We start from the raw sequence: 19,569 nt of genomic DNA, 5'->3' as shown, positions 1-19,569 counted from the left end.
TTGGCAATTTCAAATATCGAATTATCCACCAACTCTCTGATTCTCATTCAGACTCATTGATTTCAGACTGATTAATTTTTGTTAAAATATTTTTTAAATTTCGAATGTTCTGTTTATATTTTTCGAATCTATTTTAAACCCTCAATTGACTATTCCTTTTGTCTCTGTGTGCAGACCCACCGGAGATCACGATACGCCCGCGGAACCTTCAAGTGCGGGCTAACGGGATCGCCGCGTTCTACTGCGCTGCGAGAGGAGACCCCATACCCAACATACAGTGGCGAAAAAACGGAAAACGCGTCTCTAGTAAGTATTTTTTTTTTAACTATTTTGTTTTTTTTTTTGCTAAGCGTCAGACTAGCACCCTGTCACTGTTTGAGTCTCAATCTATCATTAAGCCGTACAGCTGAACATAGCCTTCCAGTACTTTTGAGATTGAAAACATGTTTCTTTTCTCAACTCATACGTATCGTGTTTTCATTCATAAAAAAACGCCTAAGGACTGACACAAAAACCTAACAATTTATTTATGTAAGTATTCTATGTTATCTGTTTCTCTGTCGGCGTCATCCATCACTGGCGTCTGGAAAAACTGCGATGGAAAGAACAATGACATTTTTTTGTAAGTAAATCTTTTTGTTACGTCGCGACGAATTGTCGCAATGTTTCTTGTTTATATTTGGATGCGTTTTTGTTTTGTCATAGTTGTAATAAATATATTAAAAACGCCGTACGGTTCCCGGCACCAATAAAAAAAAGAATAAGACCACTCCATTTCGTTCCCATGGATGCCGTAAAAGGCGACTAAGGGATAGGCTTATAAACTTGGGATTCTCCTTGTAGGCGATGGGCTAGTAACCCGTCATTATTTGAATCTCAATTCTATCATTAAGCCAAATAGCTGAACGTGGCCTGTCAGTCTTTTCAAGACTGTTGGCTCTGTCTACCCCGTAAGGGATAAAGACGTGATCATATGTATGTATGTATGTATATTAAAAACCTAACTAAGTTCAAAAGTCGTACCCCGGGCTCCTCCGGAGTAGCGTGTATACAATACCAGCACTGACGCCAGGAAGAAGAAATGAAATCACGTCTTTATCCCTTACGCGGGGTAGACAAAGCCAACATTCTCGAAGAGGCTGAAAGGCCGCCTATATAAATAGTAAATATATACATCACGCCCCTTCTCTCATAGGGGTAGGCAGAGACTACATATACCTTGAAGCGGTTTGCTTCATCTACATTCAAAGCTCTCTTTACACTATCTCGTCTTTTTTGAGAACTCTTAATACTGAAAATATGTCAAGTGATATATTAACACAACCTTATATTTTAGCTAGTGTATAATAAATCTATGGATTTGATATATCACATGGAATATTAAACAAGATGGCGGGAGGTGTGATCGCCTCTATTATTCTTTATGGCAAATGATACAGGGATAACATTTTTCTTGGAAAACGATCAAACTATTTAGGGGGTGACGGGGTGGGACCCTTGCCATAGATCAATATCATGGAGGCAGACAAATCATAGGAGTCACAGGTTGACTTTTATCTATAGCCAATGATACTTGCAATTGTGCCGTGTGGTTCCCGGCACTTAAGAATAAGACATCTCTTTTCCTAAATAACTAAGAGAATGGTAACATTCGTCTTGTGCAGACTTAACATAGTTACATAAGATTCATATAGAGACAGTTCGTTGTCTCTTCATTATCTTTTACACGGGAGGGGAAAAGAAGCTGCCATAGAAGTTTTCTTGGCTACCAGACTGAAATGGAAGTTATATTTATGTAAACTACCGTGTGGTTCCCGGCACCAATACAAAAAGGAATAGGACCACACCATCTCTTTCCCATGGATATCGTAAAAGGCGACTAAGGGATAGGCTTACAAACTTTCTTTTTTAGGCGATGGGCTAGCAACCTGTTACTATTTGGATCTCAATTCCATCATTAAGCCGAGCAGCTGAACGTGGCCATCCAGTCTTTTCGGGACAATTGGCTCTGTCTCCCCCGTAAGGGATATAGAAGTGACTATATGAAATATAATAACAGCTAACTTAAAATTAATCTAAATTATTCGGGCAGCAATCGTTATTATGGTGCATTGTTACATTGACCATAAACGAACGTTTTAGATTCATTAGCATAATATTGTTATGATAATGAGACTAAAACAAAATTCATCACGAATATAGTATAATGGCAAAGTTTGTAACAATATGCCATTTCGTGGCGGCATAAATGTTTTTGCTTCTGTGATTTGATTTCTGTACTAGGGTTCGCCCGCGGCTTTGCGTTAAATGTAATCTTTACTAATATTATAAAGCTGAAGAGTGTGTTTGTTTGTTTGTTTGAACGCGCTAATCTCAAGAACTACTGGTTCGAATTAAAAAAATATTTTTGCGTTGATTAGACCATTTATCTAGGAATGCTTTAGGATATATAACATCTCGCTGCAACAATAAGGAGCAAAGAAATAATGGAATATGTGAAAAAAAACGGGGAATATTATTCATCCTTGAGGGCTTCAATGATGCCCAAGATAACCATTCCACGCGGACGAAATCGCGGGCACAGCTATAATATTATATGTCCTAAATAAGTCCTTATAGGTCTATATCCTTCCTACATATTCTATTCTGTATGTAAATAAAACTTCATGGTTATGGTGAAGTGGTTTTAACGTGTAATACAGAATGATAAACACACATTTAGTGACAGACGCATAAACAAACACATTTTCATAATTATAATATCAGTTCTATATACCGCAACTCCGTAACAATATATATATATATATATTTAATGAAAGATATTCTACGTCCTTCTGAGTACTCTAAATTATATGCTAAGTTTCATATACATATGTAGATTCATGAAGTAAATAAAGCACGGAGAGATGACGAACACACTTCCGCATTCATAACATTAATATGAAAGTATGGATTCCATGAAATGGCGTGCTGATTCGGCAGTCTTCCCATTTTTTCCCCATATTCCAGGAAGTCCCGCGTGCGTGGCCGATACATTTTTTCAGCTCATTGCCCCGGGCTTATAGCCGTCGTTACCGGTCCCAATATTTATGGGACCCAGGGTTTTACATTTCAATCGCGAATAAAAATAGTGGAAGTAATGTGGCTGTTACTCATAGCCCGTTTTGCCTTTAAATAATGCGGTATATCATTAACTATTTTTGTTTGAGACGTATCATATATATCTCTTTCGTTCCTGAACGAGTGACTGTAGTGAGTTGACAGACAACGTTTTGTTGCAGTTCTATAATACATGAAATTTGTAACACTATATGGCAATTTTTACTGAGGGATTAATACGAGTTTTACTCGAACGAATTAACAGCGAATCTGATGTGACTTATTTAGCGCCTCTCCCTCTCTCTCCCTCCCTCTCCCTCACTCATCTCTGCATATTCCCTGTTGCACCCTCCACAGACTATAAACCTATCCCTTAGTCGCCTTTTACGACATCCATGGAAATTTCTATACAAATTAGCGTAAAACTCGCGGTAACCCCACGGGTAGCAATACTATTCTATATAAACTCACGACGTCACTCAGAAACAGATTATATAAGTTACAAAACACGGCCACTCCAAGTTGATAACTCCTCCAAAGAGGCAAGTTTTCACAACACATTCAGTCATGCTGAATTATTGTTATTGTATTGTCATTGTTTTCCGATAGTTGGACGTACGGTGCGTGACTTCCGATCATATAGCCGTCGTGGGCGATTTGTTTTCATTTCGGTTGTGTTATATATACCAATTGACTTAACTTAATTTACAATGATTAATGCTCTTTGTGAAGCTTTGAAACTTATTTCAGAAAAAATAGTTATGTCGAACTCGCTGTGGCTTGGTCATTTTTGCGTCAAGATCAGAAAGTCAGCACTCCGAATCCCTGTCAGGTCGAGAGACGAACTTTTTCCGGATGGCTTCGTAGCACAAGTTTCAAACTTACTTTGGGCCAGTCCAATATGTGGAATTTTGTCACGAATACACCAAAATCAAACTTAGTCATATGCAAGAGTGATACGAGGATTTATTTTTCTTGAATTAAAAAAAGCAAGTCGATCAACATTTTAGAATCTCTTAGAAGTCACAGAATATAATTACAATTCTATATTTTCTTTAATATATGTGTGATAGATATAACTCTCTCATTTTCATTTGACGGCCTCTATGGCGCAGCAGTAGTACGCTTGCCTGTGACACCGGAGGTCCCGGGTTCGAATCCCGGCCAGGACATGATGAGAAAAGAACTTTTGTGATTGGTCTGTGTCTTGGAATTTTATATGTATAAGTATTTATTATAAAATATAGTATCGTTGAGTTAGTATCTCGTAACAAAAGTTTCGAACTTACTTCGAGGCTCACTCAATCTGTGTAATTTGTCCCGTATATATACATATTTGTTATTTATTTATTTATTCAGTTAACAAATAACCGCTTACAGCCATTTTAAGATCGAGTTAGAATTGAGCTCACGTCACTTTAGTTCACGCAACGCTAAGGAAGTTTCGCAAACCAAGTCTGGCCTCAACCTTGTTTTTGTTTTAAAGTTAAATTTAAGTGCTATGTCAATAAGGCTTTAATTTGTCTTTCTCTTATTTCTTCAGCCCTTCAAGGGTTTTGTATTAGTTTAAAGGCTACACACATGTGCACTCACAAGATTTATTCACTTCGTGTGTGTATAGACACGGTCGTGACTAAAAAATTTTTTGACTAATATACAAAGTACTTTCCCTCTCCTTTTATGAAGACGTTTAAAAAATTATTTCTTAAGTCCGTCACACAAATAGTTTTGTTTCCAATCGTAATTCTGCAAAGCTTTTGTATCAGACTCAAAGTGAATTCCGTACTAGAAAATTAAAACTCCAGACTAAAAAAAAAATGCTTGAAAAATTTTTCATCTCTACCTCATCATCTTCTCATAATTGGCCTAAATTGAAGAAGATGAAAAGAGAAAAAGGTACATTCGTGGTATCTTTTCATTCTCATACAGTTATTTTGTTTTGAATTGGTTTTCCGTTGGTTATTTTTCTATAACCATAAATAAGCTTTATTTGGAAATCGAACGGAATTCCGATTTCAAATTCGAACATAGACATCGAAATATTATTAATCCTATTTCCTTGATTCCGTTTGTATGTGACCTTCTTACCAGCCAGTGGTACAATAAAAGCGACAAGTCACGTCGCGCCGGATTGACAGTCGCGCCTCATGATGGATGATGCTGACTCGATTTCTGTGAGCTCTCACGTAACGTCCTGAATATTGCCTTAGAAAAAATATAGTTTTCGAGATCTAGAGAGCGGCTTGAAGCTTTATGTTTAGGTGATAAAATTTTTATAATATGTCCGATGTGTCGAAGAAAAACATTTTTAGGGTTCCGTTTTCAAATGGCAAAATTTCATGTAGTAATGTCATGACATGTACATGACATTATATCCAGTCCATATGTCTTTTCTATGGTGCATTTATTGCCGTCTTCCCTTTGTTTTTCATTAAAAAATCAAATAGGAACAATGTTATCATTTAATTAATAAACAACATAACATAAAATTCAAACCCTTCCCATGATATCGAGCCCACAACAATGGCAGTTTGAAATCTGATGGTAATAAATTATATATTTTAAGCTGGCAATCTAATCCGCTGAAATTTAAGGGCTATAAATAATCCCCGTGTAGCTATCTTAATACCTTTATTGTTTTGGTTTTACGCATGATAAATCATTGTTAAATTTTGTAAAAATAAAATATATGTACGTAATCACGCCTCTTTCAAGAAGGGACTACTTCTTTCTTTTCTCATTTAAATTCATTAATCTTTTCATTTAAGCTCATCAGTTCACTTTTGACCTATACATATTTCATGATAAACACAGATATATACATATAGTCACGTCTATCACGGGGTAGACAGAGACTATAGTCTTGAAAATACTGTAAGGCCACGTTCAGCCGTATGGTTTATGTTTTATTTATTATATACAAAGTTAATTTATTAAAAAAAAACAGTTGATAAATACCATGGTATTTATACCATGATTTTGATATGACATGATATGGCAAAACAGTGATAAAGTTTACCTTAAAATGCATTGGGATCCTCCAACAAGAGAACGTCACTGGCACAAAATCAGCAGTTTCAAGTTTCTTCTGGTCATAATCACTAATGCAAAAGTAATAAAACACATTTTGAGATTCCTAATGTAACATGATACTTTGGGAGAGTATAACCTGTGATGAGCAGTGTTCAGCTCCGTGTAATGTAAGCTTTACGAGTGCGGTACTTGTGGTGTTTACGCCCCCAGAATGTGACTGGATTTATTACAGTCCAGGGGACGTCTCGCTGTAAAGCTGGGGTTTGCCACAGAAGTACTTAGGTTACATTTGTAAACTTGACTATCGAGATAATTATACCAATTTGTAAAATATTTTTTGCAAACACAATTTACGTTACAATTGCATTAGTTGCGATCGCATGTCCACTCGCTTTTAATGAATAATGTTGCTAATTTTCATTTACCAAGGATTTTTAAATAAATCCTCTCATTGTGCAGCCGTACTTATAAAAAATGCGAAAGTTTGTGAGTATGTATGTATGGAAATTTGTTACTCTGTCACACAAATACTACAGAACCATTTGAAACAGAAAATGAGAAATAAGTTGCTGTGTGGTTCCCGGCACCATTACAAAAAAGAATAGGACCACTCCATCTCTTCTCACGGATGCCGTAAAAGGCGACTAAGGGATAGGCTTATAAACTTGGGATTCCTCTTTTAGGCGATGGGCTAGCAACCTGTCACTATTTGAATCTCAATTCTATCACTAAGCCAAATAGCTGAGCGTGGCCTATCAGTCTTTTCAAGACTGGTGGCTCTGTCTACCCCGCTAGGGATATAGACGTGATCATATGTTTGTATGTATGTAATGAGAAACAAAAACGGGGAAAATTATTTACCCTTGAGGGCTTCAATGATGCCCAAAATAACTATTCCACGCGGACGGAGTCGCGGGCACAGCTAGCGTAAAGATAATATTTTAAACGTAATCGATACGTAGTGCTTTTAAAGTGCTAACATAAATTTTCGTTCAGTTTTCTACTCGATTCTCTGGGGATGGTGGCTTCCAGCAACTTTTATTCCTTACGGCTTAAGCAACCATATTTTAGCGGCAAAGTTTCTTTACATAAAATGTTCAGGTCAGTAGTACTATTAGTGAAAATTCTTCATAAGTTTTAAATACTATTGAACATCTTAGAACTGTGGTCAGTTCTTAAATGCTAAGTTTTATAAAGGTGTGTAGAAACAGAAGAGTAATGCATAGATCGTGGCAAGTGAAAAGGTGTAGTCTCTGTCTCTCCGGTCGTGATAATATGTAAATTATACATACATACATATGATCACGTCTATATACTTTGCGGGGTCGACAGAGCCAACAATCTTGAAAAGACTGAATGGCCACGTTCAGCTATTTAGCTTAATGATAGAATTGAGATTCAAATAGCGACAGGTTGCTAGCCCATCGCCCAAAAAAGAATCTCAAGTTTGTAAGCCTATCCCTTAGTCGCCTTTTACGACATCCATGGGAAAGAGATGGATGGATGATTTTTGGTGATGGTTGGAATATTACACGCATTATAACAAAAGAAAAATGGAATATTGTGCTGCTTATCCAGATAATGATTCAGTGACAGACCAAAAAATACAAAAGGGCCACTTAGTGACAAGTTGCTAACCCATCGCCTAAAAAAGAATCCCAAGTTTGTAAGCCTATCCCTTAGTCGCCTTTTACGACATCCTTGGGAAAGAGATGGAGTGGTCCTATTCTTTTTTGTATTGGTGCGCCGGGAACCACACGGCACCTAAAAATTATCTTTACACAAAAAAAAGCATAACTTAGCTAACGTACCATCCATTTATAGTTACTGCAAAATAATTGCTCGACCACTACCACGGTTTTTATCTGCAGCGATCTAGCCACGCAAACCCATTACCTCTTTAAAACCAGGGAGTGCAAGACAACGATTATTCTCACTTGTTGTGAAATACATTTTCTTGGCACTTACCACGAGTGGCGATTTAGCTCTGTCGTCCCACATTCTACCAACTTTTACAACGTACTACAGACGCTGATGCACGCCAATTTAAACTTTACTCCCCATAGACAAGAGTTGTAAAGAGCGCAGAACAAACCAAGTTTTGCCGCGGCGACAATCCTGGGCGGGAAAAATGCAAAATGCAAGGATGCTTAACAAAAGAACAGGCGCATTAATATTGTAGTTTTAAGTTTTTTACTGGACGATAATAACGGATCCTCTCAACAGACAAATGGGATAGCGTATTATAAATGGTATACATTTATAATGCTCAACGTTTTCGTTCGGAAGGACGTGTAAATGTTATTTTAGGGATAAAAGGAATGTGTTGTAAGAAATCCTTTTGTTTATCCTAGTAACTCTTAAGGTAGATTATGCGTTACCTAAACCAGGGCCTACATTCTTAGAAGCCTCTCATAGTCCAGGAAAAAATCGTATTCTGAAGTATCAATACATCAAAATATAATACTTTCGTACCTAGGTTTAAAAAGCTGAAATTTAGCATGTATGTTACTTAGAAAGTGTAGAAAAGGAAGAGAAAATGGATTTTTCAAAATTCTTACAGAAATAGAATTTAACTGAATTTATATTTAACGATTTCTATTGTAACTTGAAATATAAGCTTCAATATTCTTCCACAGACATGCAATCCCGCTACCAAGTGTCCGGGATGGACGCAGCTGCGGGCCCAGCGGCGAACGGCGCAGTTCTTCGAATCGAACCGGTGCGAGCGCTTCGTGACGACGCGACGTACGAGTGCGTCGCCGAGAACGGAGTAGGGGACGCGGTGTCAGCTGTGGCTACGCTCACTGTTTTTGAAAGTAAGTCGCAGTAATTTTTTTTTTTTTCACGTAAAGCCTATTAGGTATTTTTTTTTTCATTCCAACGTTGGTTGCGTTGAGAAAATCGTAAGAATGCGTCGCAGACAGCGGTGTAAGGGACGCGGTGGTCAAGGCTACGTTTACGGTTTTTGGAGTAACTTTTCTTTCTAAAAATAGGATTATGCATACTGCATCATCGTAATGACATTTTGCCTGGTTAAAAGGTGGTTTTCGTGACAATAAAAACTTACGATGCGTCAGAGAGAACAGGAGTACACGCGATATATTTTTAAAATGAAACATTTTGCTTTTTACTGTACCACGAATCATTTGAGGTTGGTTCTCTTCGTCATATCAAAATATAATAACAAAAATCTTATTGGATAATATATACATATATAAATTGAATCTCAATAATAAATATTTATTAATTTAAAACATTTGCGTCTTATACTGTTTCCACTTGAAATTTACATACAAAAAAGTAATAGGAACCTCCTGATTCTACAACTTCATAAAACAGTTTCTATCCCACTAAGAATATTAACACAACTCTTACAAGAGTAATTACTCAGTCGTTATTAATGAAAATTTCACGATTCGCAACTGCAATTGCAGCGAGGAAACTCAATTACGTCCCGACGACACTCGTAAGGAGTAATTAACACAAGACAAGACATATACGAGACAAGTCTTGGATAGTATTTTTATCTTGTAAGACAACGTCTGATACCGCACAGTTTGGTTCAAGTAATATTTTTTATTTGTGTCTAATACCAGAATCGTCTTGATCAAATTAAATCTCAAAATACACATTAAATTTTTACAAGAATTTGCGATACGAATGACAAATTTCTTTAAAGAAAATACGGAATTGATTCTCAAGATTACTTTCCTCAGGTATTGAGATTGAAAAAAAAGAGAGAATCACCACAACATAGTATAAATTATAGTGAGTCTTAAATTGACACCGGATTATTTATGTTTAAGAAATAAATTTTTAAATAAATAATAATGATTAGGAAGACATTCACTTATTCATTCTATTTAGGTGTAGGCAACAAAGTCAATGGCAATGAACAACAATAGCTCTAAATTTTGTACTCAAAAGATTTCGCGATAGATTAGATCTGGTTATCCTTACTCTGCTATTTCAAATCTTGATTTAATCCCACTTGGAGTAGTATTCTGCCGGATAATTTCCTTTAGTATTTAAGCTAAAATCAGTCATTTCTTTTATGTTATTAAGTATTGAATTGAATGTTCACTGAATTTATTTCGCTGTTTTTAGACCACCTTGCCCATCTTAAATCATGGTTAGTATTTTGTCTCTATTTGCGGAATTTCCGACAGTAGTCGGCCGGAGTACTTATCACTAGAAAATCTATGGGTTACCCTCTCAATCCTCGGGTTTATGGCTACCCGAGTGTCAGGTTAAGGGTCACCGTGAATTATCTCTGTGGCCAATGAGCTCTCTTGAAAGGCCTTTTATAATTAATTATTACCCAGATGCTAAAATAAATTAAAGATTTTTGTACAAATGCAATGTTTGTGTGCAAAACACACCAACCATGTTTCGTGTGTTTTTTGGAAAATTTGTGGGATTGTCAACAATAGCGTTTTGCAAACAGGCAGTTTAAAAAAATTAAAGTAATGAAAAAAGAAACACGTAATTTTAAAAATAGAAGCAATAACGTAGCTCAAAATTCGCTGTTTTGAACTAAACTTAGCGAGTAAGTTTGTCTCTCTCATACCTACGGCGTTTCGCGAAAAACGACGGAGACTTACAAGAGATTGTCGCGGTTTCCTACTAGCAATTTAGGCGGTCGTTATCGGCGTCCGAGGTTTAATTCTTATTTATTTAGCGTCTTGGTGGCGAGTTATATTCAGCCAGGATCATTGTGTCGCCGACCCTGTTTTATGGAGGTTTGTGGCAACCTCTTTATATTTTCGTTGGTCGAGTAAGTTACTTTGGCAAGTTTTGTCCTCTAAAGTAAATTAGTGAGGCCCTAAACCGACAAGCTTACATGAAAAGATGGATATACTACTCTGTCAAGAAAGTAGCAGGAAAAGATCAATAATACACAAACTGTTTGTTATTCATCCAAATTTATTTTATCACCTTCAAAATATGCTCCTTTAGAAACGATACACTTACGCCAACGAATAATCCAATCATCAAAACATTTTTTAAACGCTGTTTCCGGAATTGAGGTCAGTTCTCGCCGCGAATTCTCTTTTATGTCTTCTACCGATTGAAAACGGGTGCCACGAAGTGGTAATTTGAGTTTAGGAAAAAGAAAAAAGTCGGCTGGAGCCATATCTGGTGAATATGGTGGTTGCTCGATGGTATTTGTTGAGTGTTTGGTTAAAAATTCGTTCACAATGATGGCCTTGTGCGAAGGTGCATTATCATGGTGCAAAATCCAAGAATTTTCTTTACACAAATCTGGCCTTTTTCGTCGGATTTGCTCTCTTAAACGCCGCATAACACTCAAATAATATTCCTTATTTACCGTTTGACCTTCCGGCAAGAATTCCGAGTGCACAACACCGCGATAGTCAAAGAAAACAGTCAACATGACTTTGACTTTTGAACGACTTTGGCGTGGTTTTTTCGGTTTCGGTTCAGTTGGAAGGCGCCACTCCAAAGCTTGTTGACTAGTTTGCATGTCAAACTCGTAAACCCACGTCTCGTCACCAGTAACAATGCGTTTCATGAATGTTGGGTCGGAATTGACTCGTTCTAGCATGTCCTCAGCGACTCTCATGCGATTGAGTTTTTGAAAAAAAAACAGGTCTTTTGGGACTAGCCGAGCGGCAACATGTTTCATACCCAAATTATTAGTTAAAATGGTACGGATCGACTCGTGAGATACAGAAAGTTCGGTGGCTATCTCTCTCAAAGTTGAATGAGGATTTTCAGTCACTATTTCCTTCACTTTTGCGATGTTAACTTCAGTTGCAGACGTTGATGGCCTACCAGAGCGAGGCAAATTTTCCATCACATCTCGACCGCTTTTGAACGCTTTGTACCACTCATAAGCACGAGTTTTTGATAAAGTCGATTCACCGTAAGCCTTCTGTAACATTTTCAGTGACTCCGAACACGATATTCCATTGGCAATGCAAAATTTAAGACAAACTCTTTGTTCGATGTTTTTATCCATTATGAAATTAGCAATACACACTAGATATGATATAACTAAAAATAGCACTGTATTTAATGTAAACAACAGATGCAACTCAAACTCCGCGCCAAAATGGAAAACAGTTGTGCCAATCTAACAACAACAAAAAAAACAAAAATTTGAATTTGGAACCATAAATAAATAATCCATTCCCGATACTTTTCTGACTGAATGTATGATATATTTAATTAAAAAAATCAATTACATAGATTTGAACTACGAGAGTTTTTAGATAAGCACTTATAAAAAAGATCCTTTGATATTTTCAGTATTTTGCAAAGGCACTTATGGGTTTACGCTTAAATTTTTGCCATACATCATGACCACAATCTTTCATTGAGATCATACAAATGTTCGCTAAGGAAGGAGTCTTAAAAATTCCCAAAAGATTGAAATTCCGGGAAAAGCTAGTCTTATCATAATTTACTCTGCACATCCATGATAGTAAGTATTGTAATTAACGAGCGTCCCTGAAGTTCTAGAATTACCACTGTAATTGGCGATTAAATCGCTATAATTATGTGCATTTCAGCTCTTAGGGACACATTCAACTCATTACAGAGGTATATAACGAGATTCTGACCTTAGTTGGTGTGATTTGGTAAAGGGCATCACTAATAGAGGATATGACGAAATTCTAACGCAAACTAAGACAAATTAACGTGATTTTTTTATTATATTGAGTCCGAACTAAAAAATACAGTTGAATTGAGAACCTCATTTTTTTGAAGTGTGTTAGAAAGTAAATCAATGGAAATTCACAATAATAAGAAAGTGAAAACAAAAGAAAGACTAAAACACACGGAAGAAACAGACTGATAGATTGTAACTATAAAGATTTTCACAACTTGGCCGACGAACTCTAAAAGTGTATTAAATTATTCCATCATAGAGCTATTGTAAAGTTTCCAGAATTTCCCGAAGAACCATTACAAGAGCCGCGGGCGCCGTGCCAAAAGATTTTTATTACATACCCGTTATATTCAACATTAATTTAAGGTTATTACTCCCGAATTTGTGCTGTAAAATTGTGCTCTAATTAAATATGTTAAGTTTTCCGATATTCTCTCGCAACGTTCCAATATTTGCTTGTAAGAAGGCGCTGTTTTGTACAACGTTAATTAATTAGACTATGGAGATAATTTTACTATATTCAATTTATTACAGCAATTTTTTTTATGTTGTATAAACATGCATACGTTTTATGTATGTTTTAATGTATATATTTAAGTAATTTAAATGATAGTACTGCAACACAATTAGAGATAAAACGCAAATAAAGATTTTTAGTGTAGTACTTATTTTCATAGAATTTAAATGTATAATGTTATGTTTCTATATATTATGTAATGTAATATATATTGTATGATAATATATATAAATAGAGCTTCAATGGAATGATTCGTTATTTGTGTTGTATTACTTACATAATCACGTCTATATTCCCTTGCGGGGTTTCATTCGCTTAATCTTATTGTTCATTTCTTTTTACAACATACATACATACATACATAGGTACATATAATCACGTCTATATCCCTTGCGGGTTAGACAGAGCTAACAGTCTTGTAAAGACTGATAGAATTGCTTAATGATAGAATTGAAATTAAAATAAAGACAGGTTCCTCTAGCCCATTATATATATATTTATTATATTTATTCCGTTTAACCTACAATTCCCCATCGACTTAACAGTTCAAAGCATTTAGTTCCGTCCTAATCTAAATTATGCAGATATATTCCTTGATTGATATACCAGATAAACATAAAGGCATATTTACATAATAGAACACATAGTAATTGCTCTCAAGGATCAGATGCGTATCAACATCAATATAATTAATATGCGGTAATTTGTTGCCGATTTGCTTTGACTCCGTAATCTGCGTGTCAATTTGTTGGAAGTTAACTGTACTAGCGGAATTACAAGGATTTGTTTCCTAACAAAAGGCCAATCAAGGGAAGGGCTTAAAAAACTTGTTATTCTTCTTCTTTAAGATAAGAAAATTATTGAATACAAAAATTGTAGTGAAACATTTTATTTCTATTATATTTTAGTTCTACATACATACATACATACATATGATCACGTCTATATCCCTTGCGGGGTAGACAGAGCCAATAGTCTTGAAAAGACTGAATGGCCACGTTCAGCTATTTGGCTTAATGATATAATTGAGTTTTAGTTCTACCTTATTTTATTTTTTAATTCGGTGATTTTTACTAAGGTCAACTAAGGCTAAATGAGATAGACTTAGACATGTACACGAGCCAGTAATTATGTCCACTCTAGAGAAATAAGTGAAACCTGTATAATTACGGTAGCAACTTGTGAAACTTTAATCCCAAAAGACAACAAACTAATTCTATTTTAGTTTTAGTTAAATAGCAGAAAATAAACGTTTTTAATAAGTACCTAGGCGTACAGTGTAGAAACAAACGCACGAATAAACAAGAAAGTAAGCAGGAAAGTTGGTAAGTAAACAAAGAGTTGGATTAAACCGACGCCCGTGTGTACTATAGGGACAAACATAAAATATAGAAAGTGCAGAAAATAAGCTCCACTAAGAAATAGCAGCCTTCTAAAATAAAGGATATATATATACAATTTAATCACGTCCCTTGCGGGGTATACAGAGCCAACAGTCTTGAAAACCCTAATCGGCCACGTTCAGCTGTTTGGCTTAATGGTAAAATTGATATTTAAATCTTGACAGGTTGCTAGCCCATCGCCTAAAAGAAAAATCCCATGTTAATAAACCTAACCCTTAGTCGACAAAAGAAATATACTCACATGCTTATTTTGACATATGGTGTTTTTACATATTAATTTTATTGAAGTAATGCTACTATGATTCCCCCGAAATTATCCGTAACACAACGGCAACACTAAAAAATTTACTCCTATAATACTGTGACTAACTACTCTTTCGCGCGTTGTTTATGATTACCTATGTGCTCTTCCATAAAAAGGTTAATACCTACTTAATGCAATACTGATTAAAACGCGGTTTTGTACTAATATTGTGTTGATAAGCCTCAGTACAATAGGTTTTAACTGATTAATCTATAGTCTATATAATAGTCCCAAAATTATTAAACATAAAAAGTAGAAACCTTTTCGTCATTAAACATTTATTTTTCCAGAGCTCCCTCCCATATTACCTAAGTTAAGAAAACGTTTAGTGATTCGACTTCCATACTCTCACTATTTTGTGATACAGGTTAAGGCGGTAGTGTAGATTTACGTGGGTGTATTTGTGTGAGCATAAACTATGATTTCAAACATTTGTTTTTAAAACCCTTCAGCCTGAGGCCCTTTCTACCCAGTGAGATGCTAAGATATAAAAAAAATATAGGGAAATAAATATATATTTTGAAGAAACTTTTGTTATTTTACTAAGTTATTTTTATATCGCCCATAAATATCTACTAAAGATTCTACTTCTCTTCTCCCGCAGGTTGTAATAAGCAATCAAAGCTGATAAACTTGAAATTTGTCTTTTAGTCAATAGGCTGGATTTGAAAGGAATCATGCAATAATTAGCCATAGTTTGTTAATATCTTAATGCATGTTTAATATTTGTTTTGCTCCGCTGACGCATTGGATTAGATTGGATCCTGTAATGATAATTGTAAGTTACAAATAAATTAAATGTTTGAGTGAAATAAATTCCTTCAGCCCTTAAAATGCTCATAAAACACAATTCACAACAACAATTTCCGATACCGTTCAAAATCAACATTTATTTCCTATAACACAAAAAATCAACGAAACGATACCTTTTATGTATCCAAATGGTTTTCATTCAACATGTCTCATTATTCATCGGAAGTTTTTCCATTCATTAATATCCACATGTCCGTGGTACGATATTTTATTTTTTTGTTATTTCAGTTTCACTCAAACGGTTCCTAGTGATTTGTTTATTGTGCGTTTTTTCAGCCTCTCCAATTTTGCGTGAATCGGAACGGTTTCCTTTTTTTATTACTTTTCTTTTTGATAATAAATATATATCTATTATTACGGAATACCGTAACATCGTACTCCGTCACTAAATATATGTATATCATATAATATCAATACCAAAAACATTTCTTCCGTATTCATTTGTCATACTAGATACTTTGGTTTATAGATAGAGATTCCAACCCCTATACTGCGGTCTTGGCAAGATTCGCTCGATTAGCATACCCCGTCGATTGTCATTATAACTTGGCCGATAATCGGATTAGAAACCTGACGAGATCACGCCCAATCAAAACTTGTATTGCACCTCCGTTTGACGTGAATAGAATCTTAATACTGGCTGGTTGTGTTTCTTGATATATTTTTTTTTTTTTTTGGAAAGTTGATATGGAACGAAAAAAATTAATTAGGTACATATTTAAACTTTTTTGTTCATTTCGTCCACTTCTAAATTTCAGTATGTTTTTAGTTTAACATGCAGTCTCTGGTCTGTTTGTAAATGTTTTTTTTTTTAATTTTAATACATACATACATATGGTCACGTCTATATCTCTTGTGGGGTAGACAGAGCCAACAGTCTTGAAAAGACTGAATGGTCACGTTCAGCTTTTTGGCTTAATGATAGAATTGAGATTCAAATAGTGACAGGTTGCTAGCCCATCGCCTGAAAAAGAATCCCAAGTTTGCAAGCTTATCCCTAAGTCGCCTTTTACCACATCCATGGGAAAGAGATGGAGTGGTCCTATTCTTTTTTGTATTGGTGCTGGCCACCACACGGCACTCGTTTAGGCTGCCAAAATTCTTTTCAAAGCTTGTTTTTGCCTGTGTCGAGTTATAAACTTGATAAAATATAAAATCTGACGTGTCAGAACAAAGTAATATTTTTTCCGCTTTCTTTTTCAAGGGACTTGTTTTAATATTATATTATTACATATCTATACGTTAGTATCTTATCAAATAAGATTGTATTTTTTAAAATACACATCAACTCTAATTCTGCATTGATTCTCAAAAATATCATCTTTATTAACTTGAAATAAAGTTAATATCCAAACGAATGGTATAAACGTTCTCAATAGCTGTTTTATAGGCACAGAGAAAATGACACTTGTTGCCGCCATTTTAATTTTTCTCGAGACGCGCCATAAAAACGGAAGTAGGTCTTTTAAATTGTTAAAAGAGTAATAAGTGCTTGAAATGGTCCATTTTCATTTAATTCACAACCGGTGCGTTTCAGACCAAGAAATTTTTCAATAGTATTATGAATATGTAGAACATGAAAAGTTTCTTTTTTTTGGGTTAAGTAATCTTAATGAAAATCAAAAAATAAATATAAATAAAAACAAGACAGAAAATTCGATTAACAGTAAGTTGTTAATCACTTTTGGAGAAGGTGAGCTATATATTTATTTGATTGTGTGTTTGCTTTATAACCACAAATCCCGGATTCAAATCTCGACCAACCTTTCTTAATCATGGATTAAAATGTAGTTTTCGCCATTCTCTGGATATTTTTTGAGGATAAGTCAATAACCATGCAAAACCAGGCCGTGTTACTAGTAACTGGAGTATCATCAATAATATAACTCGAAACTGCAAACTGATAAGCCTTTATGACTATTAAGTTCATTTATGTATAAAAGTATGTACAGAGATCAAGCTTGGGAAATGTAATGTGCATCACGTCGCGTCTTGCAAAATATATGTACAAGCTTTAATAGTTTTTCATGTCTCATTCTCTGAATATCATATTTTAATAAGTATTTATATCTTACTGGACTGTTGGCTCTGTCTACCTCACAAGCGATATAGACGTGGTAATATGTATGTATGTTCTTATTATAACTGATTTGAACTTTCGCGTTGCATTATACAGTGACCACGGATCATTGTAACATGATTCGGAACGTTTGAGATGAAACAAAGGTACATTGTACCTTTATTACCTACCTGGTACCTGCATTGCGTACGCGTTTAATACCTGTTTTATTTATAAATAATATTTATTATATCGTACACACAGTTTGAACTAGCCTTACTAAGGGCAAGATCAAAGGATCGACTCAACGAATCTATATGAGAAATAAATACTTACAAGTTTATCATCATGTCGTAATCGGAGGTCGAACCTGGACCCTGTGGTTTAAACGCGGGAACACTATCACCAACACTTTAACGTCACTATCAGATGAAAAATTTATCAACCGTTTGTTTAAAGTTACAATTCTTAACTTCTATACTTTCGATGTTGCCAAATGAAGGGATTAAAAGCAGGCCTAATATTGTAAATCACGATTAACTGAAATCGCGGAGAGCAGGCGACGCCGCGGCTCGCCATTAGTTTATGGGTTATGTTAAGTTGATTGCACATAAATTGAGATAACGATAATCTGAGTTTCTGTCTTTAATGGCGTTATGTTATGATGAGACATAAACACAATGATTTAAGTGACATACACACATAAAAGCATAAAATCACGCCGTTTTCCTCGGAGGGGTAGACAGAGACTACATCTTTTCACCATGTACACTGCATACTCGGAAATGGATAAAAATCATGTTTGATTTAAGTAAACTTGATTCTCTTTGTTATTTATGAGTATTTACAGTCTTCTTTCTCCTGACTTTTGTCACGGTCGCATCCTCACCACTCTGGACAGGAGCCCTGGGTATGCCCTTGACCATGGACCCTGGATTGGGTGAGTCAGGTTTTTACACGAAGCGACTCCCATCTGACCTCCGCAACCTTTGCAGATAAACCTATCCCATATTGGATCGATCATGATTATACATCCAGTTTCCTGAATGTGCAGGTTCCATCATTATGATATAATGACAATTATACTTTCAAGTATATGTATTTATTTGTCTACGTTTAAGTCAAAACCATTAAATTCGTATCCATATCTTAAATCTTTCCTCTGTAAAATATTAGTGTAGATATGTAGATGAGGACTATCTAATCTATCAAATATACTCTCTTATTAACCCTCAAAGTCACCGAGTCCACATTTTTCCCACCTAACTCTTATCAAACTATAAATTATAGGTATTTGGGCGTCCGACAGTGCATTTAGATAGTTACCATCCGGCTCTAATGCGACACGTAACGCCAAATTTACTACCATTACCCACAAAAGCTCTGAAAAAATATGGCGCCGTTTGGGTTAGCTTTACATGGGCTCGGAAATATGAATGGTGCAAGTAATAGGGTGTTGCGGTGTAAAAAAAAAAAATATCGTAGGAGGTCAATAAAGGACAATAGCAATAAATTTGAAAATTATTATAAATTTTCAAGACGGCTTCTGTGGCGCAGCAGTAGTGCGCTTGTCTGTGACACCGGAGTTCCTGTTTCCTGGTTTGAATCCCGGCCAGGTCATGATGAGAAACGATCTTTTTCTTATTAGCTGAGCCTTGAATAGGTATCTTAATAAGTATTTATTATTAAATATAGTAT

General features: G+C 35.4%; 1 protein-coding gene across 2 annotated transcripts in view; it reads left to right on the top strand.

Moving 5' to 3' along the window:
• Nucleotides 1-19,569, top strand: part of LOC106141380 (tyrosine-protein phosphatase Lar) — a 365,581-nt gene that overhangs the window by 272,472 nt on the left and 73,540 nt on the right. For both annotated transcript variants that reach the window (XM_060946413.1, XM_060946412.1), the window contains exons 4-5: nucleotides 175-306; nucleotides 8,772-8,951. In XM_060946413.1, the coding sequence (XP_060802396.1) occupies nucleotides 175-306; nucleotides 8,772-8,951 (312 nt within the window). The remainder of the gene's footprint in view (nucleotides 1-174; nucleotides 307-8,771; nucleotides 8,952-19,569) is intronic.

The sequence above is a fragment of the Amyelois transitella genome, chromosome 11 (genome assembly GCF_032362555.1).
Source record: "Amyelois transitella isolate CPQ chromosome 11, ilAmyTran1.1, whole genome shotgun sequence".
Classification (NCBI taxonomy): domain Eukaryota; kingdom Metazoa; phylum Arthropoda; class Insecta; order Lepidoptera; family Pyralidae; genus Amyelois; species Amyelois transitella.
The sequence above is the reverse complement of the archived record's forward strand: the minus strand, read 5'-3'. Positions and strand labels throughout refer to the sequence as shown.